The sequence below is a fragment of the Pholcus phalangioides genome, unplaced genomic scaffold (genome assembly GCF_987345545.1).
Source record: "Pholcus phalangioides strain wild (caught in Gottingen) unplaced genomic scaffold, Ppha-v1.0 ptg000008l_1, whole genome shotgun sequence".
In the NCBI taxonomy this organism is placed as follows: domain Eukaryota; kingdom Metazoa; phylum Arthropoda; class Arachnida; order Araneae; family Pholcidae; genus Pholcus; species Pholcus phalangioides.
Window position 1 is genome coordinate 12,303,637 of NW_028301601.1, and position 27,760 is coordinate 12,331,396.

The 27,760-nt window shown below is 40.2% G+C and overlaps 1 protein-coding gene across 1 annotated transcript; it reads left to right on the forward strand.

The window, feature by feature from the left end:
- Positions 1 to 511: 511 nt before the first annotated feature.
- Positions 512 to 27,215, forward strand: LOC149083734 (cubilin-like). The gene is made up of 10 exons (XM_089234214.1): positions 512 to 661; positions 12,970 to 13,006; positions 20,338 to 20,589; positions 20,697 to 20,840; positions 20,974 to 21,222; positions 21,442 to 21,582; positions 22,863 to 23,117; positions 23,219 to 23,347; positions 23,483 to 23,719; positions 26,787 to 27,215. The coding sequence occupies exons 1-10, from the start codon at positions 584 to 586 to the stop codon at positions 26,975 to 26,977; spliced, it is 1,713 nt and encodes a 570-aa protein (XP_089090340.1). The 5' UTR covers positions 512 to 583; the 3' UTR covers positions 26,978 to 27,215.
- The last annotated feature ends 545 nt before the right edge of the window (positions 27,216 to 27,760 follow it).

The following is a 27,760-nucleotide window of genomic DNA, read 5'->3' on the forward strand; positions in this document are numbered from 1 at the left end:
CCCGCCGGGGCAAACGTGCATTTTGGGCACATCCGTGTAGCGTAGCGTAGGAGCAGTTCAAGGGTGAATTTGGCGCCCCCCTCTAGTCCAGCGCTCGGGGCACGACAATCTCCTGGTCCCCCCCCCAGTTGTGGCCTTGATTATATTTTTGAATTCGTAACAATGCTAGAAAACCATTCCGATCCCATTGTCGTTTCTAAGTTCATGTGCAACTAATTTTATTTAGAAATTGCGGGATTAACTTATTTTCATTTGTGACATAAAATATGCTTTTTTTTTGCTTTTATATATTGCATGAGGTATAAATTTTATCATCGCTATTGTCCTTCACAATTCTGATGGGGAAAAAAATATATGGAACGAATGTGTCGGGGAAAAATTCTCTGAAATGGAAAAGGGGAGGAAAAAAAAATCTTGTTTTTTATTTGTTTTCAGAGAGTTTAGCGCCACCTGTCGTCGAATATAGGTCTCTGGTACAGTTTTTTGTTTCTTTAATTTTTTCCCCCCTTTTGTGTTCTGGTATCCTCCCAAGCATCTGCTTTGACCAAAGATTCGGAGAAGAGAGAGAGAAAAAGACAGAAAAATGCAAGAAGGAGCGCTCATTATGTGGACTTTGCTGCTGAATTTCTTTCACGTGAACGGGAGAGGATCGTTTTCAAACGTAAGTTGAATTCCTATTATATTGTTTCATTTTACCTTTTCTTTTCATTTTAAATTCAGGTACGGAAATTTCTCCGACAGCCAAAGCTGGACTTAGTCCGGCATTACACTATAAAAGTTTGATAAAAGTACTTTTATAAAAGTTGGAAAATGTGACAAAACGATAAGAGCATTGGTAACGTCATAGCAAATGCAATCGATCACCTTATTGGTTGTATTTTCCGAGTTTAATAAATGAACTTTTATGAAACTTTTATAGTGTAATCCCAGCCTTAAACAGGTGCGAAGGGTACGACTGCAATGGGCAGCAAAATATTAGGGGCCGTAAAACTGGATTTTAAATACAGTATAGCGATTATGCACCGCATTTCAACCTCAACTGCTTTATAAAGCCATAACTTGAAACAATCGATGTGCCATATAAAAAAATGTGTTCACCTTAAAAACAGGCGCACATACCCACGAATCCATGGTCTTAGATAGGGGCCCCCCTAATTGTTGACAGGACCCCAGAGACCCCCCCCCCCCATTAGGAAAAAATTGTCCGGAGCCTCTACTAACATACTCAAATTATCAAAGAATCTCAGTCATCTGAATTTAGTAATTTGTGTATGCTACATTTTTTTCATCCCACTACGCACCTGGATGGTCGTGAGGGGGGAGGCTACCAGGTGTGGATTCAGGAGGAAGTGATAGCTCCAAACAAGAGCCAGGATTACATGGGAAATTAATGGTTGTCTCCAGGGTTGCAATTAGGGGAAGAAGGCAGATCTCTCTGGTGCCCCGGGCGCAGGATCAGAAGGGGCACTGAATTCACCGTTTAACGGCTTCTTTTACGATGTATAGTTCTGGATCCACGCGTGTGAGACCTACCTGGTAGCCTCGTGTTAAAACGGCCCTACTAGCAGGAATACCAACAGGACAGGGTTTTGAAGGATCCCCCAATACCAAGACTTCTAGCGGTTCCCCCCATAATTTTCCATGTATAAAACTTCAACACCGGGCTAGGTCTGGTACATCCTGTGTGTGTGTGTGGGGGTGAGGGCACGTGTATATATATATATTTTAAAGAGCCAAAAATATTTTAACATTAGACCGCAAAATTTCCAAGTCTACCTCGTCAGCATTATTTGAATTTCTAAAATTATTTTTCACAAACAAAACATTTTTTTCTTTTCATTTTGATGGAATGCCTAAAGTGGACTTCGATAACACATAGTATGTAGTACAGCGGTTCTCAACCTTTTTTGACTCGCGGAGCCCTTTTAAGTAAAAAATTCAATGACGGAGCCCCATAGGCTAATTCTTTAATTATTCATCGAAGTTATCTGATTTATTTGATTTATTAATTATAAAAATATTTATAGTTATTATTTTTTTAATTTTATTGGTTTTTTTTATTTTCCTCGAGCTGCCGCGGAGCCCCTGGAGAGTGCACAAGGAGCACCGGTTGAGAACCGCTGATGTAGTACATACTATGTACAGTCTTTCCCCCCCCCCCCCGGTATTCGCGGGGGTTACGTTCCTGGGGTGACCGCGAATACGGGAAACCTGCGAATAACCAAAATGTCTCGTTTATTGAACAGCATGAGAAGAGTGAAGTGACGCAGCGGAATAAGGGAATGTAAAAGAGGGTGCAGCGATTGTTGGCGATGTTTTCTGAAAGAACATTGTGTGATTTCTGTGTTTGCCGTTTCTTCTTCATATCATCAAGTATGTTGGAATATGATATGACAAGGCTTCCTCTACCAATTTTTCTACATGTGAAGAACGTACTATAAAAACATCTATATCATGAAAATAATCTTTTGCTGATTTGAAACCCTTCCGCTATGTTACTCGTGGTGAACTTGTCTTCTACTTCTTTATCTGGTACCGCTTCAGTTTCAGGAGCAGTCAACTCCATTAATTCCTCCTCGGTCAATATCTCTGAATTGCTATTAATTAGCTGTTTGACTTCTATATCCATATCATTGAACCCTTCCCCCACCCACCAGTTTCGCTAACGTGACAATGTCTTTTATAGTCTCTTCAGTTGGCTCTGTAGACCACCTCCGGTCCGCGGATCATAGGTTGAGGAACGCTGATGTAGGACATTATTATCAAATTTGCAGCCTCTACCCCCCCCCCCCCCACACTCCCCAAGGGCGATACAACCCACTATTTTCAAAGGGCGTTTTGCTATATGTTTTGAGATGAAATAATATTTAGCCTGGTATAATGATATAATGTGATTTCCGATCAGTATGTTACTTCAACGTGGTCCAATGCACAAAAGGAGGACTGACAAGTCTCTAAAGTCAGCTACGCACTACTCTGACGCAGACACGGATCTATGGGGGGGGGGGGATGACCCACCCCCCTACGCGAAATTTCAATATGATAATATTGCATTCAATAAATCCGTTGAAAATTACTTGTATCAATATTTTTGATTAAATAACAAATTAAAGAAAACTTCGACTAAAAAACGGGGCACTTTTTTCAAAAAAAGTCGGGTGAGGGACCTTGCGGGAGACCATCCGATTTTTAATGACATGTTTAATATCCAGAACAATACAGTCCATTATGTCCTCTCTTTCCACCAGTGCATTCCCGGGTCCTGATGGAGTTCCAGGGGCATTTACTTCAAACTCATTTCCGACGTTATATCCCCGCTCCTCAGTTTTCTATTTTCCTACTTTTACATCCACGACATTATCCCTCATTCCTGGCACTCCGCAATTATCATTCCGGTCTGCAAAAAAGGGGTTCTGCGTCAGATTCATCCAATTATCGCCCGATTTCCTTGACTGACATCACCTGCAAAATTTTCGAAAGATGTATTGCCAATCGCCTCCTTCCATATGCAATTGAGATGGGTCGTATACCTTCTAACCAATGTGGTTTTATACCGGGCCGCACGTTACCTGTTCAGCAACTAGTCGCCCACGACAGTTGATCTAGACCAGTGATTCCCAACACGGGTGTTAACGCCCCCTGAGGGGTGATGGAATGTTCCGGGGGAGGGAGTAGAAGCTACGGGTATAGCATAGCATCCTACGGGTTAGATTGCGTTGGGGGCGATGGGACAAAAAAGGTTGGGAAACTATGATTTAGACCAGTGATTCCCAACGTGGGCGATAACATCCCCTGGGGCAGATGGAATGTTCCAGGGGGGCGGTAGAAGCTACGAGTATAGCATAGGATCCTATGGGTTAGATTGCGTTGGGGGCGATGGGAGAAAAAACCTTCTGAAGAAGGTTGTTGTTAGAAGGTTGAAAAAAGGTTAACTTTTTGTTGTTCTGAAAAAAGGTTGGGAAACTATGATCTAGACCAGTGTTTCCCAAAGTGGGCGAACAAAAGTTTGGGAGACTCTGGAGACCATAGTCTCCCAAACTTTTTGTCCCATCGCCCCCCAACTCAAGTAAACCCATAGGATCCTATGTTAAATCAGTAAGTTCTATCGCCCCCTTGGACCATTCCATCACCCACCAGGGGGGCGATATTGCCCACTTTGGGAAACACTGATCTAGACGAAGGTCACAATGTTGATGTCATCTATATATGTGGATTTTAATACCTTCAATAAAGTCGACAGATCAATTCCTTAAGAAAGCTAACCGATATTGGCGTTCCTGGCAAAATAGTCAGGACGATTCATGTCCTTCTGCCAGACAGAGTCCATCGTGTTCGAGTTGCTGGGGCTGTGTCAGCCTGTGTCAACCTGGGGAAGGAGAAAAAACTTATGCAAATCGCGTCACAGTGAATAAAGGTCACGGACGCCAGCCCTATGAAGTTATTCCAGCGTGCAACCGCGCGCGTTCTAACAGTTGTGACGTAAGGGATAATGGCGCACCCTGTAGCACGTTTGCATTTCATTTTAGACCATGCATTTTTGGATGAAAATTGTTTGTTTTTGTATGTGCATCACCTCTTAAAGTTTTTCAAATCTTTTCTGAATCACCCTGTATATGTAAAGGGGCCTTTTGACGTTCATTATTGCAACCAGTTCGAAGACAAAAATTCAGAATCGACTTTGCACATAAGCTGAGGTCATTTTCTTTCCATTTTATATCTTGAATTAGCTGGTATATGTCCTAATTAACAACAACTCTGTTGCAGAGCATGCGTGCGGCTGTGATTTCACTAATTTGGTAAAAACTGTTTTAGTTTAGATTTCTTTTCTTTTTTTACCTTAAAGTTTGCAACCCGAATTTTTTTCCCTTGCTATTATTTGTATCACGAAGGAGGTAGTTATACATTTATATTTTTTTACAATGCAATATAATAACACTTAAAAACATTTATTTTATGGACGATTTTTGAGGCTTTATACGGCCTCTTTAAGGCCGTGCGAGTCGATCTCCCCGTTAAAAAGTCTCGCCACAGAGAGCAACAAGTCTGCAACGTTATAAATATTCAATCATTACACTTCACTCACAATTTGAAGTATAGATGGCAGCACTGAAATATCAAACACAACACTAGCTACACAATCAGACTGTTAGGTGCACTCACTTTGTCCCAGACTCTGCCACGAAGCTGGGCTGGAAGCGATCTCGGCAACGGGATAAGTCCGGTGGCAGAGCCCCTGGCGTTCATTCATGCATGGGCATGTGTGCGGCATTTGCCTAGAGTTCCCAAATGTTGGTAACGTATATCAGTGTTTCCCAACTTTTTTCAGCCCCCCTTTGGACAATATTTTCTTTTCTCGTGGCCTCCCTTGTCTTATCCAGGGCCCCCTACACTCATCCCAGATCGAGACCCTTTCTACTTATCGATTTGAATTTAATCACAACTTAATGCGCTATCGATATCTGAAACCCTGGGGCCAGGCACGGGTCCAGAAGGTGAGTGATCATCGCTACCAAAAGCCGAATTAAATGTGAAAAATATGCCTGTGTAAAATACAGGATGATCCAATAGATCTACAATCGACCCTCCCGACACATCATCCTGGGTATGTATTTACCCTGGGCTTGAGTTCAGTGAATTTTCTTCGCGTAGAAAATGCACTGAATTTTATGCTGCAAGTTTTATGCATGGCTGTCTCAACATCATGGATCCCCGGGCCAAGTGATGTTCTGGGGTCCCATACATAGCTGGAAGTAACAGCTTACATTCAAAATCGTACCAGATCTCATCACGTAGCCCCCTCCCCCATGGATATGAGGCCCCAAGTGGGCCCGTGGGTTACGATGACCCTGGTTCTATGGAGAGCTCTGCTGGATGCTGAAAGCATATAGCAATATTTTCTCCCACCATATTCTATTTGAAAGCTCTAACTCTTCGCAGCTCTTCGTGTCCCCCGCTTTCATCTGATTTTTATCTCTGTGGCCCCCTTTAGAATATCCCAGGACCACAAGAGGGCCATATGGCCCCAGGTTGAGAACCACTGCCGTATATGGTATTCACCACTGAAATAAACATCTTCGACCCGAGTCGGAGGATGGGGAATTCCTTAATTACTACTTTCAAGTTTTTTTTGCCCCTCAAGTTTAAGTCAGATCTATAGACATGCGCAATGGATTAAAAAAAACAAATTGGGTTACATTCATAGTTTGAATTTTACGGACAAAACCCGGACGTGCGATACATGTATTCTTTTCAGGGTCGAGATCAGGGGCGTCGGAAGTGTTTCGAACCTGCTTGCGCTCGTCTTGGTCTTTATGTAGCAAAGTTTGATTTCTGAATCAATTCTGGGGAGTTGCTCGGATCCCGTGCCACAAATTACCATGTTGTGGGTGCGGCTCGGACGCCACTTTTACGTGAGTTACCTTCTTGCGTCAGAGTATCGGTGATTCTTGGTTTGAAGAAGTGCCAGTATGGTGCGTGCAACGAGGAATGTCCTGAACCTCCCATTCGAAATTCAGAGATGATTGCTTCTCTGTTTTCGTAAATCATCGTGTCCCTGTGAGGAAGTTCCTCGGTCAACGGCACACTACCAACCTACTATCAAAACATAGCGCGTTTTTGCCCAGAGTCTGTGTAACTTAGTTGAAGCTTCGCAAGTTGGCGTCCAGTCCGAAAAAGCTTGGTCGCCGTGAGCAGAACACCAAGTATGCATTCAGATGTAGCAGACAACTTGCTCAACGACATAGAGAAAAATAAAGTGTTCACGTAACAAACTTCATGAGCAATTTGTGTGAACAGACAAATGAGAAAATAGGGTAAATGATTTCCGTCACTAGAAATGTTCTAATGTTTGAAAATCAGGAAGTCTGCTGTTGTAACTAATAGCTTAAGTAATGATCACAAACCTAATTAGATGCATATTTTTTCGTTGCCGGGCCAGCTGTTGACCACAGCTTTGCTCAGAGGCAGTGCCAGCGCCCATGAGGTCTTACCGAGGAGTGACTATTACTAGCAGTTGGCCACACCCTGCTTTAACTATGTGAGAAAGTTCAATGCAAAAGAATCTGAGCTAGAAAAAAGATCACGCTCGACACCCATCTTAACATCTGATGTCCTGGAACGATGCTCAGATTGGAACACTATCAACAATCTATGAAGCCTGTGGACCCTGGGTGCTCATTATCAGCTCATTAATGGCATAAACTTGTATTGGGGGACCCGAGCTCCTTTATCTCCCTCTATCTCCATAATATCTGTAGAAATATTGAGTTTGAGCCCACCCAATATTTCCAATAACACACTTGACGCCTTTCTCTATTCAATCAATTACACTTCTCGATTGATTAACTTGAAATGGATTATTAGTGCCTGGTTTTTCATATATTGTTGGAAAAACCTCTCGCCGTTCGAGACCATCACCTTGCCAATTGACTCTTCTTTTTTTCTTAGCGGGCACGGATTCAGAAGTGGGTGGCGGGGTTAAACATCGACTCCTAGAGATAGAAGGCCTCTGCAGTGTTTGCCATAAACGTCATTCAGACTACCTAGCAAGTTTGCCACACAGCACGATATTTCGTTTCTTCTTATTTTGGCGTCGAATCTTCCTGATTGCCTCACAAAAGTAGCATAGTGATTGGATGTGGGGGCATAGAAATCGCGATTCTGAGCTCGATCATTTCTTTTCCTCACAACATTGATACTGGCACGAGCAGGGAATTTTTTTTCCCTGAATATTCTGAGGGAAAATAGACTATTTACTGACGTCACAGGCAGAGCACGGAGGCCTTCTATCTCTAGGAGGTGATAGGTTAAATCACTTCTGCCAAAAGCTAAATGATACGAGAAAAATTGATCTGTCCTTAAAATAACAGACGATCCAATGAACCTGCACAACAAATCGCCTTTCCCGATACATTGTCTTCGATCCACACCTGCTTCTTTGAGGTTAAGGGCAAGGTTATACGTCTTTTTCGTGATCATCGTGAATATTTGATGTCAACCTCAATTCCGAGACCCTTTGCTTTTCATCCGTGAAAAAAATAATTTGTACAGTGTGTTAAGTTTAACATTCTACCGTACTATAATGTACAATGCTTTTACGGTGGGTACAATTTTTAATTGAATGCACCGTATTTTTCTATACGTATCTGTTCCCCTAGGCTCTAATATTTGTTTATACAAGATGAAGTTGCTGATTCTTAACCTCATTTACTCTGATGTAAATTTCAAGGATGTGCTAAATCAGAGTTTTCCTAACTTGAGTTCTAAAAAAAAACAGTTCTCATCGCCCACCTAGCTAATCCAACTCAAAGGATACCATACATGCTAAGGGTAACCGTTATGTGATTCATTACTAAACTTTTCCTGTTTGTTTTAATGAGTTTTTGTTGTATCACTTTTGGAAATTCTAAACATCTCGCGGTACTCCTGCCTGGTCGGCGACATTCCGAATCGCCACGGCACACTGGTTTGAAATCATAGGCCGATCACTGAATTCAATATATTTTTTATCTCCAAAATATCTCGTGGTAAACCCTGACCCCGTCTGACGGCACAACATTTTAGAATCATCGGTATGCAGTAAGTATCCTTTGCCATTTTCTCAGATGCGATTAATTCATATGTTACAGAGGAATGAGACGTACTGTTGAGAGAGAGAGAGAGAGAGAGTTTTGTGTGTGTGTGTGTGTGGGCTCACATATAATAAGCAATAAGAATAGAGAGAGGAAAAAAAAAAGCGTTGTAATTTTTTTCTTCTTCTCTTATCTTCATATATATCTTGATTATCATCATCATTCACACGCTTGAGAAAGTGCGAATTGATCAATTGATCTTTTGTGGTTCCCAGACTGAAGAAGCCAAGCGGAGACATAAAAATGGCGCAATGGATTTTTTTTTTTCATTCTCCTCTCCACATCATGCTTCCCTCCCCCTCTTAATGATTTCAAAATCATCGAAAATGATAGCCTATTTGTACACTGAATCGGACGCGAAGAATAACTTCCATTTCCAGCGTTTTTGTTTCGTTCGTGGCAATAATAATAATGATAATAACCCCGGCTTGTAACAAAATAATATGACAGCGTCTTACTTCACACGTAGAGAGATTTCCCTTGACGAGCGCGCGAATACCATCTCTTTTGTGTCCACATACCGCACTTGCAACACGAGCCAATGACAATATTCTACACGATCACAGACTCGCAAAAATTCCTTCGAGCCATACAAGCGTATAAGAAAATCATAATTTCGGATCCCCCTGTAAATACATTTTCACTGAATTTCTCTGACATGCGAAGCAGCCCTTAAAAGTGTGGTCGCCGCACTCACGGTAAATTATTGGGGGCTTTCACCAATTCTGAAATAATTTCCAGCATTTATTCTGAATTTTCATCCATTCTGGAGTTATTTCTTTCATCACAATTGTGAATTTTCTTTTGTGCTAGAATTATTTCTTTGAATTTTTTTTTTCATCGTCTAGAATTTTCATTAGTTTCGTGAATTTTCTCTCTCTCTCATTAGTTTAAAATTACCTTCGGTACTGAATGTTCATTAAATTTTTCTGTTAATTTACATTTAATTGTGCGTTTGAATTTTTTTGTCTGGATATTTCTCAGTATTTCCGTGTATTCTGAAATTCCGAACAAAATATAAATTCGTGACAAAGAGAGGTCCTAAACGTTTTTCGGGCCCCGAAATTGTTGAGACGTACCTGGTCCCGCTATGATTTTCGCACCGGACCTGGTAAAGAGCCATGAACCTTGTTGTGCGTACTGAGGTCATACCCTGCGTAGACGTTTCATGAAACGGGTCAAAATTTCAATGTACCTTGCAGCATTCATTGTGGATTTTCCTGTTCTCAGTTAAGAACCAACGCATTAAACAAGCACTTTGTAAAACAAGTCTTTCACGGAACACAAACGACGCTCAACTGAACAACGGTGGCGGCAGATGGTCAACACCTGCCGCTACGCATGTGCTGCGTTTTGCTTCGCCAGTGTTGCCAGATCGGTCGTTCTGACTTCATTCACCGAACTTTATTGTCAGAGGTTGTATTAAAGAAACAGATATTTTCCGGATTTTATGTGGAGTTGATCTCGAGGGAAGTTATCTGGCTTCAGCCGGGACTCGGAACTCAGACCCTCTTGCATTCCGGGCAAGCATGCCACCATTTGCACCCATGTTTCTCAAAGTGAGCAATTTTTGCCACTGAGGGGGTGGAGAAGCTGTGGGTTTATTATAGGAACCCACGGGAAGATCTGAGTCGGGGGCGATGAGAACAAAAATTTTTTGAAGGAGGCGATAGAACAAAAATTTTTTGAAGGAGGCGATAGAACAAAAAGTTTTTGGGAAACTATGACCTACACCAGTGTTTCTCCAAAGTGGGAAATATCGCCCCCGGTGAGCGATGGAATGGTTCCATGGGGACGGTAGAAGCTACGGATTTAACATAGGATCCTGTGGGTTCATTTGGGAGGGGAAACAAAAATTTTGGGAAACTATGATTTACACCAGTGGTTCTGAAACTCTGGAAGCCCGCGGTCCAGTAAATCTCTTTTGCGGAAGTGAAAGGCCCGGTCATACACATAACTAATGAGAAATTTAATGGAAAAAATGAAACTACGAATCACTCACGGCCAGGTAGTTGAGAAACACTGATCTGCACCATAATTTCCCAAACTTGGTTCCATTGCCCCCCCCCCCCCCCAGTTCAGGCCGATCCAATACTAAACCCAAAGCTTCTACCACTCCCCCGGGGGGAACATTGATCTACGCCAGTGATCCCCAACGTGGGCGAGGGAATGTTCCAGGGTGGCGGTAGAAGCTTAGGGTTATAACATAGGATCCTATGGGTTAGATTGCGTTGGGGGGCGATGGGACAAATAAGGTTGGGGAGCTATTATCTTACGACTCTGCCTTCGTTATTTAGCACTATGGCGTGAGGCGCTGAAGTGGAGACATTAGTAGCCTCTCTTAACTTCAGCAAGTGGCTCCCAGGTGGGACGAAATAGAGGTCTTTTTTTCCTCAGCTCAATATACCAAGGAAACATATTTTCTAGATTTTATGCCGAGGGAAAGAATCTGGTCTTCGCCGGAACGTGAACCAGGCCCTCTTACATTTTGGGGCGGGCATGCTACCATCTACACCAGCGTTTCTCAACCGCCGGGCAGCGGCTCGGTACTGGGCACTGACATCAGTCAAACATAGCCCGGTTTGACTGATGGTTCACCGTTCATTTCCGTGAATGGTTCACCGTTTCATTTTCACCCATTTATTTCCCATTAGTTGTATGTATAACTGGGCCTTCCACTTGCAAACAAGAAATTAACCGGGCCGTGGGCGTCCAAAGGTTGAGAACCAGTGATCTACACCACAAACGGAAAATACCTGTTTCCTTGTGTGTGTGTGAAATCAGTATCGGTTCAGTGTTTTTTTTTTCTTCAACGCGGAAAGATCTCAGATATTGGAAGAAAAAAAAACAAATCTTGGGATTTTTTCCTAACAATATTTCTCGTTTTTTTATTTGTTATCCTTAATATCTCTGGATAAAGAAGAAAAAACAAATTTCGCCCTTGAAACATGCAATGAAAAGAAATCATCTAAATGGATTTTTTTTATTGTATTATACTTCTCGTATCTGGTTCCGTACAGCAGCAAAAGCACACCACATGCACACAGAATAAAAAAGGGACAAGATGGATTACGCTCTTAAAGACTCTCATAAAGCTTTTCATGCCTCGTGGTTCCACTAGCTCTTGCTCTTCTTATTCCTCATGTATATATGTTTATAAACCTTACTCTCTAATATTCGATACACATATATATAATGTCTTTATGGGAAAAGAAAAGGTGGCTCCAAGCGTAACGCAAAGTTTAAGATTCATTCCTGTCGCGTGACGAGATCGTAATGGCGGATTCCAACTACAGAGAAACCTCAAACATAAATAAATAATCTGTTCCTCACTCAACTCACTGTTGAGCTAGAAGAGAGTGTCTTCTTGCGTCAAAGTACATTACTCTTCTTGTTGTTTGATATTTACGAGGAAAGATCTCAGACTGTCTTTTTTCTTATTCTATAGTATTATATGCATTTATGCTTTTTTTCTTTTCGAGCGAATGTCTACTTATATAGAGAGCCTTGAGCATTCCCGAAGAAAAACGGGCTTCCATTGAATTATTACGTACGGAGTGTTCCCGAAGGCAGAGTTCCCTTTATTTCCATCTTGTCCAATGGATCATGTTGTAAAGAGGACATGACCATCATCGTTCACTTTTTTTTTAATTGAATTCATGTGGCGTAAAGGAATGTAAGTTTACAAACCTGATGTTGTGCAAGGGTGAGGGAAATCACGCATTTTCGATCATCACTGAAATCGGATTTTTTTAACACAAATTAACTTTGTCACCCAAAATCTGACCACTACAATTTGAATTTTTTTTTTTCTAAAGCAACGCAGCATTCGTCAACATTATCTTTTTTAAGAATTTTTTTAAACGTTTTTTTTTAATTCTAAAATTTCCATAGACTGCGTTAAGATCCACGAGTTTCCAAGGTGTGACAGTTTTTCGCTGCCCTTAAACTTTTTGTCACCGCATTACTCAAAAATTTCTTATTCGTGTCACTTTTCTCTCCAAACAGAGTAGGAATAGCCTGCTCCAATGCCACGCAGCCCATAAAATTTTATTCCATACATGATTCAAGCTTCTCTGAAGCACCCGATGTCGTGCTCGTGGGGTCCCGATTGACTCTCAAATCAAACCATCTCATTCATCATGCTTATCTTTAAGCATGAATCACATTTTCCCGTGATGTAGGTGCTCTTCTCCTAATGCTGGGCAGTAACGGTGCTCGTGGCTCGAAAACGATTGAAAAAAAACCACTTAAAACTACATTACATCTATTCCCAACACCTACCATTTTTTTGTAAAATTAAATCCCACTATTACATGTTTTTTCTTTTCTTTTTCAGATCGGCACTGGAGATGGTGAAACAGAGGGTACGGAAAGTAAGTTATGCAATGCATTAATTGTAAGTGAATATTTGTATAAAATTCTCCATGAAATACAGGATTTTCAAAAATTAAAGTTGGCACGTACGGGAGAGTCTTCGAAGTCCTTTTTAAGGATTAAAAATCTCTACATACCTTACGGTGGCGCGGAATCAGTTTTCGTAGAAAGAGTTTCACCATCAAAGTACATTCTCCACTCCATACTCTTTAGCCCTGTTTACATATGCTAATGGCTAATGCAGTATTGCGGTAGCATTGGGAGAGTTCTTGCGTCCGCTTGACGACTTTTCTCTCTCGTAGGGGAAAGAGGCAGTGCCGTCTTAACGCATGGGCCCACCCGGGCACCTCAAGAGAAGAGGGGCCTCACAAAAATGAGATCCGATTGAAATTTTCTAGTATTTACCAGGTAGGGCCTCCGAAAAACCACTTGGCCGGGGGGGGGGGCCCCCATGATACTTTTAAGACGACCCTGGAAAGAGGAGGTAGTAGCTAAACCCTCTTCTATGAGGTTTTTGCGGTGCATACTCCACGCTTTAAGACGGCTTTGTCACGGACCCGTTCCCATAAAAACATTCAACATATAATGATGAAAAAACAAGTTAATTGGTTTTTCTCATCCAAGCTTACAGACCCCCGGTCTCTTGAAACCCTTACTCTAGAGGTGAATTCAGAACCGATTTTTTCTTTCCCTTCACCGAGCACACCCGGCATAGCAGACATTACTAAATCCTCCCCTGTAAAATGTGTCATATACATTTATATTTTTCAATGAAGTAGGCTTTCCAACAGGTGGGCTATGAAGATGTGTTCTGTTGAGAAATCAGCTTCACAAAATACGTTTGCCTCTGCTGAAATAAAAAGCTTTTTTAAGGCGGCGAGATATCTCGTCAATGCAGATGAGTGTGTCAAGACCCGAAGTTCTATAGCTTTTTAGAGGGTCGTTAAGCCGGGTTTTCCCTAGGAATAGGTTTCTTGCGCCGCGTGAACCGAATTAGACCATTTTGCGCCGGCAGAAACGTGTAACATAATTACGCTACGTGTTTGTGTTTTCCTAGGGTGGCGCATCAGATCAGGACGGCTATATTATACATAGTATATGGCCTTGGCATCAGCTACTCTGTCGTCTGCATGCTCCGGTTTGAAGGGAAGGGAAAGAAAACACGCAAGAATGAAGAGAACATCGGCAAAACGCGCGGCGCTCGACGCATTTGACTCCTCCAGAAACAGTCAGCCAATCACGCCCGACGTAAAGCGCTGTCGTCAGGCGTATTGCGCTCGGTAGGAAAACAGTCACGCTGCTTTTCTTATTGGTGAGTGGACGGCGTGTCGCGCTTGGCGAATCACGTTGCGCAAGGCACAGGAAAACCCGGCTTTAATGACTTCAATAATAGACACATATAGTGTTGTATAGCCAATTCGATAAAGTACACTGGTGTAAGAAATTAAAGAGAATTTGCAGACTTGGTCGATTATCTCTAGAACTACTGTACCGATTTTAATGAAATTTGATATGTACATACATTGATACAATACAAAACAAATAACCATTCAATAATTGTAATACACACGCATGATCGTGCGTAACACTCGTTGGAGTCGGAAGGTATGAAACAGCGGTTGCAGAATAAACAAAAAAATTGGTTAATGGGGGTATGGTCCCCCTCTTACAGATATACAGATCTCGCAGCGTGATTTCATACATGAAATAAGGCAGTTTATCATTTCCTGTGGCAATTGGTCCCACTCGTTCAGCAACGCTGTTTTCATTCCCTGGATGGTTCCCGGAGGGGGTTCCGAGTTGCAATTGCCCTCCCCAGAGCGTCCCAGACATGCTCTATAAGGGTAAGGTCTGGAGATCTGGCTGGCCAATCCATCCGGCGAATATCCTCACTCTCTAGAAAATCGTCGAGCAGAAGAGCTCTATGTGGCCTCGCGTTATCGTCCATTAAAATTAACTCAGGGCCAACTGCACCCCTGAAAAGGCGAACATAGGGCTCCAAGACCTCATCCCTATACCTCACACCAGTCACATTGCCTCTTTCAAAGACATGGAGAGATGCCTGCCCAGACCATTAAACCTCCTCCGCCATAATGGTCGATTTCGCGGACATTGGAGGGTAGGTAGCGGGTCCCTTTCTCTCCATATGAACGTACGGCGAGAATTGGTGCTTAAGCTGAACCGGGATTCATCAGTGAAGAGAACGGTCGCCCATTGATCTCTATGTTCTCTGCACCATGATAAACGGATTCTCCTGTCCGTAGAAGTGAGCGGGACGCAAACAGCAGGTCTTCTTGCAAACAACCCTCTCTCATGGAGTCTTTTGGAAACAGTCACCCTTGATACACGGGTTCCTGTGGCTGCATACAAGTCACAAGAGAACTGAGAAGCTGTAGCACTCCCGTTACGCCTCGCTATAATCGACAAATGGCGATCTTCTCTGGCCGTCGTGGCTCTTGGACGGCCTTGCCCAGGCTTTCTCTCGATGGATCCGGTATCCTGGAACTGTTTCCATAAATTACACACGACCCTGGGTGTTAAATTGAACTCTCTCCAAATCTGGGCTTGAGATTGGCCTGCTTCTAGCCTCCCCACAATTCGCCACCTCCTTCCATCATCTAAACGTTGGTGGTTACTCATTTTTACTGTTACAATTTGAAATTAACCGATTGCTGCAAAATAACACCAAGAAATTCGCCGAGGTGTGTTAGCGAACGAAATGCGTCTTAACTTACGCGCGCTTATAAAGCCTGTTTCTCTACTGGCTCCGCCTACACACACGTGTACGCTTACGTATTTGACGTATAAGATTTGCATTTTTGTCTAGAAGCAGTGGTTTTACATTCAGTTCAGTTCTTTTCATGAAATTCGATAAAATATGCAAATTCTCTTAATTTATTTCACCAGTGTAGTACAGTACTAAATTCGAAATTAGACTGTAAAAACTCATCGTTTCCTTTTATACGAGATTAAAAGGAATCTCTCTTTCTTTCCAACGCCCGTGATTCCCAAGGTGGGGGGAGGGCGGCAATTTGATTTGTTAAGGGAGCAATCATGATTTATGAAAATTCATATTTGATTAAAAAATTTCTCAGAATTAACGGAAATAAATGTTTGATAAGAAAATAATTTCAGAATTAATGAAAATTAATATTTAATGAACAAATAATTTCAGAATTAAAGAAATTCATATCCAATGGAAAAAAATAATCCACAAATATTAGTAAAATGCCGTATGAAATAATTTAAGTGTCAATGTGTGGAGGTGTGGAAATTCATATTTAATGAAAAAATTAACTCAGAATAAGTAAAATTTTTCAATGATGTAGGAATCCTTACTTGCGTCGAAGCTTTGGGGCCCAGTTCGGTTTATTCGTTAAGACGATACTGCGAAAATCAAGACACTGTACCCGAGTACGACATTAGCCATTGGGCTCCATGGAGAATTTTTTTTTGTTCCGCACTGTCTTAAACGTTGAAAACACGTGCTTTTTTTATGCTTTTTAAAGCAGGTTATAGGGATTCTTCCCAGTGGATTCTGAGGATGGGAGAGGGGACGTACGCAAGCTAACTTAAGGTTTCAGAAGAGCATAGAGGATTGTGTGCTAATAAAAAAATGTCAAAATAAAAGAATGTCAAATATCTAATAATATTCTCTCTCCAAAGAGTGAGTTTTTAACCTTTAAAAAAAGTGTTTCAAATTCACAGAAATAGATTGAAACGGCATTTAAAGAATTTTTTCAATATTTTAACTTCTTTCACAATATTTTTTTTCAATTTTCGATCATCTTGGGCCGCAAATCCCCCCCCCCCATGTGTGTCTTTTATAGGGCGGGAAGGGGGGGGGCATCTCTCAGGATTTTACAAGATTCTTAGATGGGGCGCACGTCGATAAAATGGTCGGGAAACACTGATCTACGCCCATATCAAGTCGGATCACGCGAATGTTTTCACGCTCGCTCCTCTATAAAAGTTTTCTCAAAGTGTGCAGCAGAAGTCTCTCGCAGTTTTTTATACAATATTTACACAGTTTACAGAATTCATTTTCCTTACCGAACCTTTTTTGTGATGCACGTAACAGCGTTTTGTCACATCGTGTTCGATAACTATTCACCGGTGAGCAATTCTAAGAAGTGACGAACAATTCCGGTGACAAGGATGTATCGTTAATGACATAGCGCGTGACGGACGTCAAATAGTCAATGTCAGTCAATGTACTTTTTAAAATATGCAATTTTTTTTTTAAAGGAAGAGCTCTAATAATATAGCACGCGAACGATCGCGTGCACGTGGTGATATTGAGCGTTTGGCCTCGGAAGAGGGCGTATCGGAGTCGAGGTCACCAGGTGCCCCCCCCCCCCCCCCCACATGATGACATCACCCAGTAAAAAAAAATATAAACAAAACAATGCAACTTTTTTTTTAAAACTCCTCTCAAAACAATTTTTTCCGATGTCGCATGTGTTTCATGATAAATCACGTGACACGTGAGCTATAGTGTCTCTGGTATAGAGGTCAGAATAAATAAAGACAGAGGGAAAATCCTTCACTTGATGCAAAACTCGACACAAATGGGTTCTGGCTACAACTGGGACGAACATTTTTGTAAATAGGAAGTTTCAGTGTCTAAATAAAGATGGGAATAGAACTTGACGCAAGGGTACATCAAATTCGGGGGTGGGGGGTGGGGGCTAGGTACACAAGCGGGGGCGTGGTGCGGTTATGTGGGTATCGTGATGGCATAAGCGGAGATAGACTTAGAAGTCTGGGGGGCATGATGACGTGAATTCATATATACACACACATTAGATCAGTCGACTCCACCTTTGACGATGGGAGGGGGGGAGTAATTCCCCTTATGCCCCCTCCCCGCCCATGCGTGATGGACTCGTGTAGCGACACTCAACTGGGTTCTAATCCCACCGGTGGAAGTGGGCTTTCCAACTTCGAGGTAAGAATGCGACCAGATCACCTCGTTAAAAAGTCTCGCTATAGAGAGTAGCGGGCCCTTTACAACGCGTGATGATTGAAAATTTGTACCGCGGTACAAATTTTCAATCATCACGCTCCATTCAAAATTTGAAAAACATGGCGACCTAAGGCGTAAGCGGGATTAACCTTTGCAGAGGGAACAACTCGTTCTCGTGCGGGAAGGGACACACACAAGGCCGCAAACTGGGGGGGGGGGGGTGGGGTGGAGCGGGCTCAAATTTCATTCTGAAACCTGTCCTTGAACATTACAAGGTGGGGGGGGGCGCGAAACGTCAAAATACGCGCTTCAACCGGGTGACCAAGCATTTAGTTGCGACCCTAGAGACACACACAAAGAATTTCTTACTGAGAATTTTCAGTTATCCACCTTCAAAAAGCATTTTAACCCCTTTACGATCAGGGATGTAATATTGCCTACAAAAAGCCAGTGGAATAAATTCAATGTCGCTGATTTTCTTCTTTTCCTCATAGCGCAGGTTTATTGTAACCATATGAAAGAATGTTGTGTGCTTGTTCTCCCCCCCCCCCTCTCAGACTACCATTGGCGTACGCAAGGGAGAGGGGGGGGGTTTTAACCCCAAAATGGTTATTTTGCCGGAAAAAACGTAACCCCCAAGAAACAAAATTGAAAAACCCCCTTGAGAAAATTATGCATACGGCTATGCCCATCACCATCGTGATATATCAACGAGATAACGATAAACTGATGACGAGCAACTGAGATAACAATGGTGGTTCTCTACAGCTTCCCCCCCAACGCACACAATGTATCTTTCTCAGAACTAATCCTCCTATTATGCATATACTGTACATAGAAGTGAGAAAGGGAGCAGGTAAAAAACTACAAAACATGTTTGTAGGTGAGTGCGAAAAATCGAGGCACTGTACTAATACTCTTATCATATATATCTATATTTTTTTGTTCCTCCTCCCCACCCTTATTCTTTTTCTTTCCCTTTCTTACTTTTTTGAACGCGTGGAACAAGGCTACCACATTTATCGCTTATACGTCTGATACAGATCATCCAAATTTATCGCCAACACCTTGAACATGAAGTGGTTAAATTGACAGATTGATTAAGATAGCACACACACACACATATAGAGGTATTTTCTTTCAAAACTTTAGTTATTTTACAACGATATTTAGAATTTTTGATTGTCTTGGAAGAAGGAGGGAGCATGAGGACCCGTGCCTCTCTCTATGCATGCCTCTGCAAATCTGTAGATGCGTACAATGGTGGTCAGCTGGAGTTGGTTTTCTACAGTTTCCCTAACTTTGAGGCACAAATATGCGAGAGCCAATCTTTCCATTTAAAAGTTCCTTCACAGGGAGCAGGCAAACCTTCAATATACTTGTATAACATGAAAATACAAGCATTTACCATCTTCACTTCAAAATATGGAAGACAGATGGAAGCAAAGGAAGGATGGTAAAATAAACACAACTCTTACAACATAAATACATTACGGGCCCCCCCCCCCCCCATACACTTGGAACATACATTCCTGCATGTACCAATTTGTTAGAAATTTACAGACAAACGTGAACGAGGTGCATGTACAGTTAACTGGTAAAAGAAAAAATATCTACATACTGTTGGGTACAGACACACCATCCTATAAGAAATGCAAACTGAAGTGAGGGAATCCAACAGTGTGGCGGGAGTCATAATAATTGACAAAAAACAATAGGTCATAGCCCACAATTGAACATTTTTCTTTTTACTCGTGGGCCAAAACTCCACCAGTTAATGTATTACAAAAAAAAAATATCTTGAGATACATTTCCGGCACAGCTAGCTTACCCCTGAAAGGGGCAGAATGGTAGTGAATTGCCCAATGGCGATACCCCACAGTTGTGCTTAGTTTAGAAGAAAGTGCATGGGATCGCCTCATGGCTATCTGATCTTGCACAATGATTTTCACGAGTAGGTATGTAGAATGGCAAGCTGGTGATTCAAGCCAGCTAAGAGCCCCCCCCCCCAAACATCACTTTAGCCCGGAAATTCACGATGGTCAGTCTAGTAGGTCCTGTCTATCAGTAATTATAATGTGCAACTTCCTGGCCTGGCCAGTTTTCTTAGGCCAGGATGTTTGGCAAGCCCTTGGGATAGGGCTTTCTCTACTCCTTTGTAAGGGTCATGTTAACACGACACAACCCTTTTTCATTAGCAATTCGAGAAATGGACGAGAATATTTCCATACAAATACATCCACATTTCACAGCTTATGTGAGCAACTGACTTTAAACTCATTAATATTTTTCTATGATTTCGACAATTATACATTCTATATAATTGTCATGCCATTTTTTCATTTCTAATAATTATTGCAGATTCTAGATGTTTAATGACAGTCACACAGCAGATCGGATGTTTCTTCAGTCCTTCCTATCCTCACAACTACCCCAAGTTCAGTTCTTGCTCATATGAGATAAAAAGGTATAGCAAAGACGTCTGTGAGGTGAAGCTCACTTTCAACACATTCAGTGTCGCAAAGTCTCCTAACTGCATTGAAGACTTTCTCGAGATTCAAGATGAATACAAGACTCAGAGAGTATGTGGCGTGTTGCCAACAGGGAGCGAGAGTGAGTTACTTGATTGATATATATTTTTAAAAATTAATCTTGATAAAATTTCAGCGATTTGTAAAATATTGTCCCATATGAGTGGTGTTTATTTCATACTCTTACAGAATATGCAACATTCCCTTCTGACTCTGATGTACTGCATTTGAGATTCAGAGGAGGTTACTTTACAACGCAAGGCTTTTCTATAGCTGTCAAACAAATTAGAAATTCTTGTCCGGAAACAACAACGCTCCCACCTATCACTACAAGTAAAGTCTTATTTTCATGCCCAATTCAGTCAACTATCACAAATAACTTATGATACACGAGTAATCACTTCGGATTTAACTCCGAAGCATATCTTGATAGTATTTCTCTCCAATTTTTTTTGGTGCCCTGCAGATCCTCCAGTGGTTTCTTGTGACCAGGAGATCAGAGGAAGATTTGATAGAATAAAATCACCAGATTATCCAAAGCCTTATCAAACTGGCCGAACTTGCGCATACACTGTATACAGATCAGAATCAAGAGCATGCAGGGTTGAGCTTGATTTTAGGAGTTTTGATGTAGAGCAAACAACCGGATGTCACAAGGATTTCTTGCTGCTTTCAGATGGGTCACGCCTTTGTGGAACACTCACGTCGATGAAAAGTAAGTATTTCTTTGCCACATTTTGATCAAAACTTAAATATCTTTGATTAAAAATTGGCCTTTGTTGTCGTATAAATTTAACACATGTTTTTCAAGTCCTTGGCTGTATTAGAAATATCAATCCATTTTCAGTTTAAAAAATATATAGTAATTTCAAAAATTATATTTCGCTCATGAATTGACAAATACATATTCATGACACAATTTTCATAATTTTAGGATCACTGGTGTTTCCTCCAGAAGTTGAACACATAACATTTATGTTCACATCGGATGATGGTGGCATTGGCGGTAAGGGTTTTGACATACAGGTTACACAGTTACCTGGGCCATGTACAGCAGAGATAAAGACACCATCATGTAAGTATAATATAAAATAGGTCGTCTAAGGATGATGTCACTCTAAGCGATCAATACGAAGTTTTTTAACAGCTGGCCAATGCGAAGATAAATTTAGGAAAGAGAAAATTCAACTGCCCTTGAAGGGATTCGAACCCATATCCTCTCACATGATGGGTGAAGACCCTAGACTATGAGACTAGAAAATCAACAAATATCTCAATCTTTCCTTAGAGCTTGTGTGCACTGAACAGGACTGTACCATTTGTTCGATTTCCCGCAAAGGCAGTTGAATTTTGTGCAGTAAATTCATCTTTGCATAAGCCAGTTGTGAAAAACATTTATAAAATAACAGGTTGTTCAACAGGATTCCAATACATTGAACTGGCGTCTCTCACATCAATTCACAGACTCTTCTGCTCACAGGTTTAGTTGGTAAATCAGGTTTGGGAATCTAATTTCAAACAAATACAAAAGCTACAACAGGCGAAAAGATTAAAGAGGTGACTGAAAAAAGATGCCCATAAAGAAATATGAATGTCAATCTTATAAAAACACACCAACCCAAAATGATATCAATTATCACGAAAAAGCTAATAATCATGATAAAATGTAATACACTGCCCATAATAAATTATCTTCTCAAAAGATCATGGATGAACATTATTTTCAGCATTTGACGACTCTGTGCAAGCTGAATGCATGTTCTGACCCAGGTTCAATTCGGGAAAGAAAGAAATGAGAAATTATAATTAAATGTGATAATACTTTCGAAAGTATGCCCCTGGGAGTCACACCACATCACCACACATTATCGAGGATGTTCAGCCACAAAAATTGATACTGCACCTGCTCAGTGACTAAAATGAACCTGAATTTTCATAACTTTTTTCATCTTTATTGCTGTAAGTAGGCATATATGATAATTTGAGCAAGGGAGTCACATGTCAAAAGTTTAGAACTGCTAAAATATATCAATTGTAAAGCTAAGTTGAAGTTCAGTCGGACCATCAAAAATTAGAAAATAATTTGATAATTTTTGTTGCAACATGGCTCATTTCCAGTACACAATAGTAGGATCATTGAAATTTAATTAAAACCATAACTGAATAAGTAATTAAAAAATATGAGAGGTAGAGAGATGAATAACGAAAAACTTGAAAAACCCTAAAATTGAGAGATTGATATCTACAATATTCATTTATCATTACCAAGAATGAAATCATTCTTGTCCTCCTTTATCCTTTAAAGAATATAAATCCATTGCACAAACACTTAAAATAATTTTCTCTTTTCTTTAGTACCGATTGTGCAACAGTGCGACCAAGAAATTACAAGCAAACAAGGAAACTTCACTTCCCCGGGTTATCCAAATTCATTTGGTCCAAACTATGACTGCACATACACAGTCCAACGTCCAGATCCATCGATATGCGAGCTGGAACTACAGTTTGTTGAGTTTGATGTAGGACGGCATAACCCTTCGACATGTTCCCCTGGAGCTTATTTCGAGTTGCCTGGCCGTGTTCGAATATGCCATCCTTACAAGGGAAGAAGTAAGCATGGTTTTATCAATATACCACCACCTACATAACATGTGTGAAAGACTGTTTATGAAAATATACCATATTTTATGTGAAATGTTTTGATGTTTTAGAGATTATTCATGTGCCAGAATTCAAAGAACCAATCACATTCAGGTTTTTGAGTGACAGCCATAGTTCTGGCAGAGGATTTAGAATCGATGTCACACAAATGCCAAACACTTGCAGAGGATATGAAAAAGGTACGAGTTGCAAAAGAAATTCATTAAAAAAACTGAAAGCTGTAGAAACATGCAATTTGACAAGATTCTTGTATCCTATTACGCTGAATTACTTAAAAAAAATAATTTTTATCACTGTTATTGATTTATTTCAAGGATATCCTAAAATCCCAGAAAGCATAAAACGATGCTATCAAGAAATAAATGTAGAAAGGGGTTTTTTCACAGCACCAAAGGACGATACTTGTGAGTTTGTCATAAAAAGGCCAAATCCCACGATCTGTGAAGTAGAGCTGCAGGTCTCGCTTCGGGGGAACTTGTTCTTTCCTTGCGCTGCGAACCATATTGTTTTGCCAGATGGACAAAAGCTATGCATTGAAATATCCACGCTGAGTAAGTTGAAACCTTAAATATTATATCTAAGATAATAAAAAATAATTTTATCATGCCCAAAACTATCAAACCAAAATTATAAGAGAAATATCAGTTCCTATAAGAAAATCTTTTATCAATCGGATATAGCCAACCCACAAAGCAGAATATTTTGCATTGTTCTGCAACTATCCCTTGGCTGACTGGAAATGTTCTGCAGTAAAAATTTCCATAATAGTGTCCTCTACACGTTTCTTAAAATTTTTCCAGATTGTTATGTAGTAGCACTGATTGTTTTGCCCCATACGTTGCAGATTTCAGCATATTCTGCTTTGGGATAGCCGACAAAATTGTTGACATTTTGAAGTGCTTCGATTATTAAAAAGTCATTATGGCCATATGATTGTACTTGTTTGATGCAGGCTTCTATCGTGTTGTACAGCAGGGGTTCTTAAACTTTTTCCAGCTGCGGCACCCCTTACCCTAATCAATGCTCATCTGAGCCTCCCCAGAGCAGTTTAACAAGGAATCGCTTCGAAAAACCTTTGTCTAGCTGCCACTCTGTAGCGCACAGCTTGAGAACCTCTGCCATATCGCATGAAATTCTTTAATTTTTGCTCTTCCCCCTTCAAAGCAGGGTTGTAAAAAGCCCGGGCAGGTTTTTCTAAAAACCCGTGTTTTTTGGGAAATATGGGGAAAATTGAATTTTCCTTTTCTACAACCTCAAAATATCTCTTTAAACCATGTATGTACATCTCACATTATGTTTAAATATACATTTTTGGTGCACGTTAAACTATGTATTTGATTCATAAAATTGACCTTGCAATAAAGGAATAATTGTTCACTTACAGCCTGGGCGGGGTTTTTGGGTAAAATAAAAGGAAAATTGAATTTCCTTTTCCCACAACCTCAAAATATCGAACAAACATGTATGTATATCCTGTTATGTGTATATCTTATGTCTATAAATGTGGTGCATGTTAAACTATGTATTTGATCAATAGAACTGACCATACAATAGGGAATAATTGTTTACACATAAATACACCCACTTCTGCATAATTGTATCTGGACCTTGAGTTGCATTCAGAACTGCAGCAAGAAAATTGTTTGTGGTAAAATAAATGAATTTGGATAATGAAAATTCTGAGAAATCAGGATGGTGCCTGAATTTTTTTCTCTCCAAATTTTTCAAACCCTGCAGAAAATGTATTCAAGTGTTCTGATTTGTCAAAAATAAAACTTTTAGCTATGTAACCAGAACATTTTTTTTTCAAACCGAACCCAAACTTTCAGGAGCTAAAGTCCCATGCTTCTCTTTTTCTTGAATTCCTCACTGTTGAAGAATATCCTTGCTTCATTAAATTTAATTCTGAAATATTTTTAAAAGAGCAGTAATAATTGAAAAGTGATCTGGTTAGGAGGAAATAGTTATAGGATAGGGCCATTCAAGTATTACGTCAGCAGATTTTTAGCTATTTTTGACCCCCACCTCTGTCAGCAAAGCTTAGAATAGCTCATATCTTCAAAAATTGTGGTTGATGATGTACATAAGCAACCTTCAAACTCCCTCCCTCTCCTTCTCATCAAAAGTCAGCAAATCCGAAACACCCCACTCCCATGCTGACATAATACTTGAATGACCCCATAGATGCTATAATGACTAATAGCAGTCATTCTGAGGATTCACTACTCTGGAGGTGTCTTCCACTTGTCCAAATTAGCGATTTTCGGGAACTTAAAACTACAGAATAACTTGAATTAACATTAAATATAAATGTCAATAACATTATTGTATATTAATATCACTTTATACAACACAACTTGTCATGTATAGCAACAGACCTACAGAATGCCTTCATCTGGCTGACGATTTTAGCAGGCCAATTTTCAGGGTCGGGCTTATATTATGAGCATCTTGAAAAATCAGGCTAAGGCTTATTTTTTGGTTAGGTCTTAGTTTCGGAAAAAAACTATGTTTTCTCTTGAAGGTGTTCATTACCAATGTTCAATTCAAGAATCCCACAAAGTTATTTTCTTTCGTTTCTTGATATTTCAATTATGAACGTCTGTACCTGTATGAAACATAAAAAAATAATGCAAACCATAGGCGGAGATAGACTTGAAAGTGTGGGAGGAGGGGGGGGGCATGATGATGATGATGATATCAATTCATATATACGCAAATACATTAGATCAGTAGGCTTTACCTTTGACGCTGGGGGGGGGGGGGCATAATCTCTGCCCATGCTGCAAACGTAAATATTTTTTGAATGAAAATTCAGTTTACATACATTGATTTACTTCTTCACAGAGGTTTCAATTTATTTATACAAGGATTTGTGTGTGTGAAAAATTGTGTATTATAAATAAGCAATAATTTCTTTGGATATGTTTATCACATATTACATATCTAAGTTCATGGTTACATTTTCTGTTTATGGTTTCTTGTAACATTTTAATATGTGAATCTCGCACCTAAATGCTTATTATGTAACATAAGAAAAGGTAGAAGAATTAAAAAAGTGTGTGTGTGATTCCAAGAAATTATTTATCACATTTTTGCTCCCAAAAAAAAATCTTTTAAAAATACTTCAAAATACACATATTCTAAACACTGCACTATGCAGCAATTTTTGGAATACAATAACTAACCTTAAAATAAAATCACCCGAAAATAACAACACATTTCCTTCGAAAACAATTTCGCCCCCAAAAAACCCAGCCCAGGGGGAATGGGTGAATGTTGGGGGGGGGGGGAAATGGGTATCTACCAGGGGAGCAAATTTGACAACCCTGCTTCAAAGTGGGATCAAACTTCACACATTCGCAATGATGAACAGGTATATCTTTCCCAAAATGTTTGTAGTTATGCTGCAAACAAAAACCTGAGCTATTTTTACCAAATAACCTGTGGAAGAACTACAAACACTTTGGGGAAGATATATCTGCTCATAATTGTGAATGTTTAAAGTTCAACCCCACTTCAAAGGAAGAAGAGCAAAAATTGAAAAAAATTGTTGCACTGAAATATTTTTTTAACATGACCATTTAATTATTTCTTCTCATTGACATTTTTTTGAAGTGAAAATTCCGTTCCCAAAGCATTTGATGTCACTCAGTCTAATTTACCACGGCCATGATGCTCCAGAGTTCAATCTCCTGGTTACCCAGCTTCAAGATTCTTGCCTGCAGCAGCCGAACGTGATGGAGCCGATTCAGAAGAATCCTAGCAGCGAGAGGTGGATGTGGAAGATGTATCCAACATGGAAATGATCTAATTAAAAGCATGTGACTAATGAATATTAGGAGACTTAGGCAGCTAAAGACTTGATATGAACTAAGACCACCATTTTATCCCTCTCCCCAATTTATGACTATTGCGGTATCAAGATGATTGGACAAACATATTAGGTTGTTTGACTCAGCACCTCAACTGATTTGACAGTTATACGATATAACAAATTTTATGTATATAAATTCATATCTTCATTAATAAAAAAAATTGTCCAAACTTATTAGGCAAACTGCTCGAATCTCTGCTTAGAGATATAGGATTTTTGTAATACATTCAGTGATTGGATGCATATCCTAGAAGCAATTGTCTATTATTTCAGGTTCACTTGAACACAAAAATGAATCAAAACAATCAATGAATAATGAAAAAGTTTTTATAGATCCACTGAATGAATCTAAGGCTGGTTTTCATGCTGTAGTCTGGAGCCCCCCTAGGATCCAGGAAGGTCTCGTATTCAATCGTATCTCGTATTAAATTTTATTATTTTAGTGACTTAAAACCTCTTGCGAGTTAAAAGCCATTCTATCCTTGTAGAAATGCTACAAATAACTTAAGGAGTCTGAAGTCTTAGGTAGATGAAAGGGAAAAGGGTGTGTTAAAATTGGCACTTAAAATTTTCTATACACAATTGCTAAACTGAGAAGTCAGAGGCTGACAACATTTTCTGATTTACAACATGGGAGAAAAAGCTGTTGGGTCTCGGAAAAGTAAAAAAAAAAATTTTTTTTAAAGAAATTTGACTGCCACCCAGATATTTTTTT

Coding starts and splice junctions, on each gene's coding strand:
- LOC149083734 (XM_089234214.1), top strand. CDS start 584: ATGCAAGAAGGAGCGCTCATTATGTGGACTTTGCTGCTGAATTTCTTT. Junction 21,583..22,862: donor AGAGATAAAGACACCATCAT/GTAAGTATAATA, acceptor TCTTTTCTTTAG/TACCGATTGTGCAACAGTGC. Junction 23,348..23,482: donor TTGCAGAGGATATGAAAAAG/GTACGAGTTGCA, acceptor ATTTATTTCAAG/GATATCCTAAAATCCCAGAA.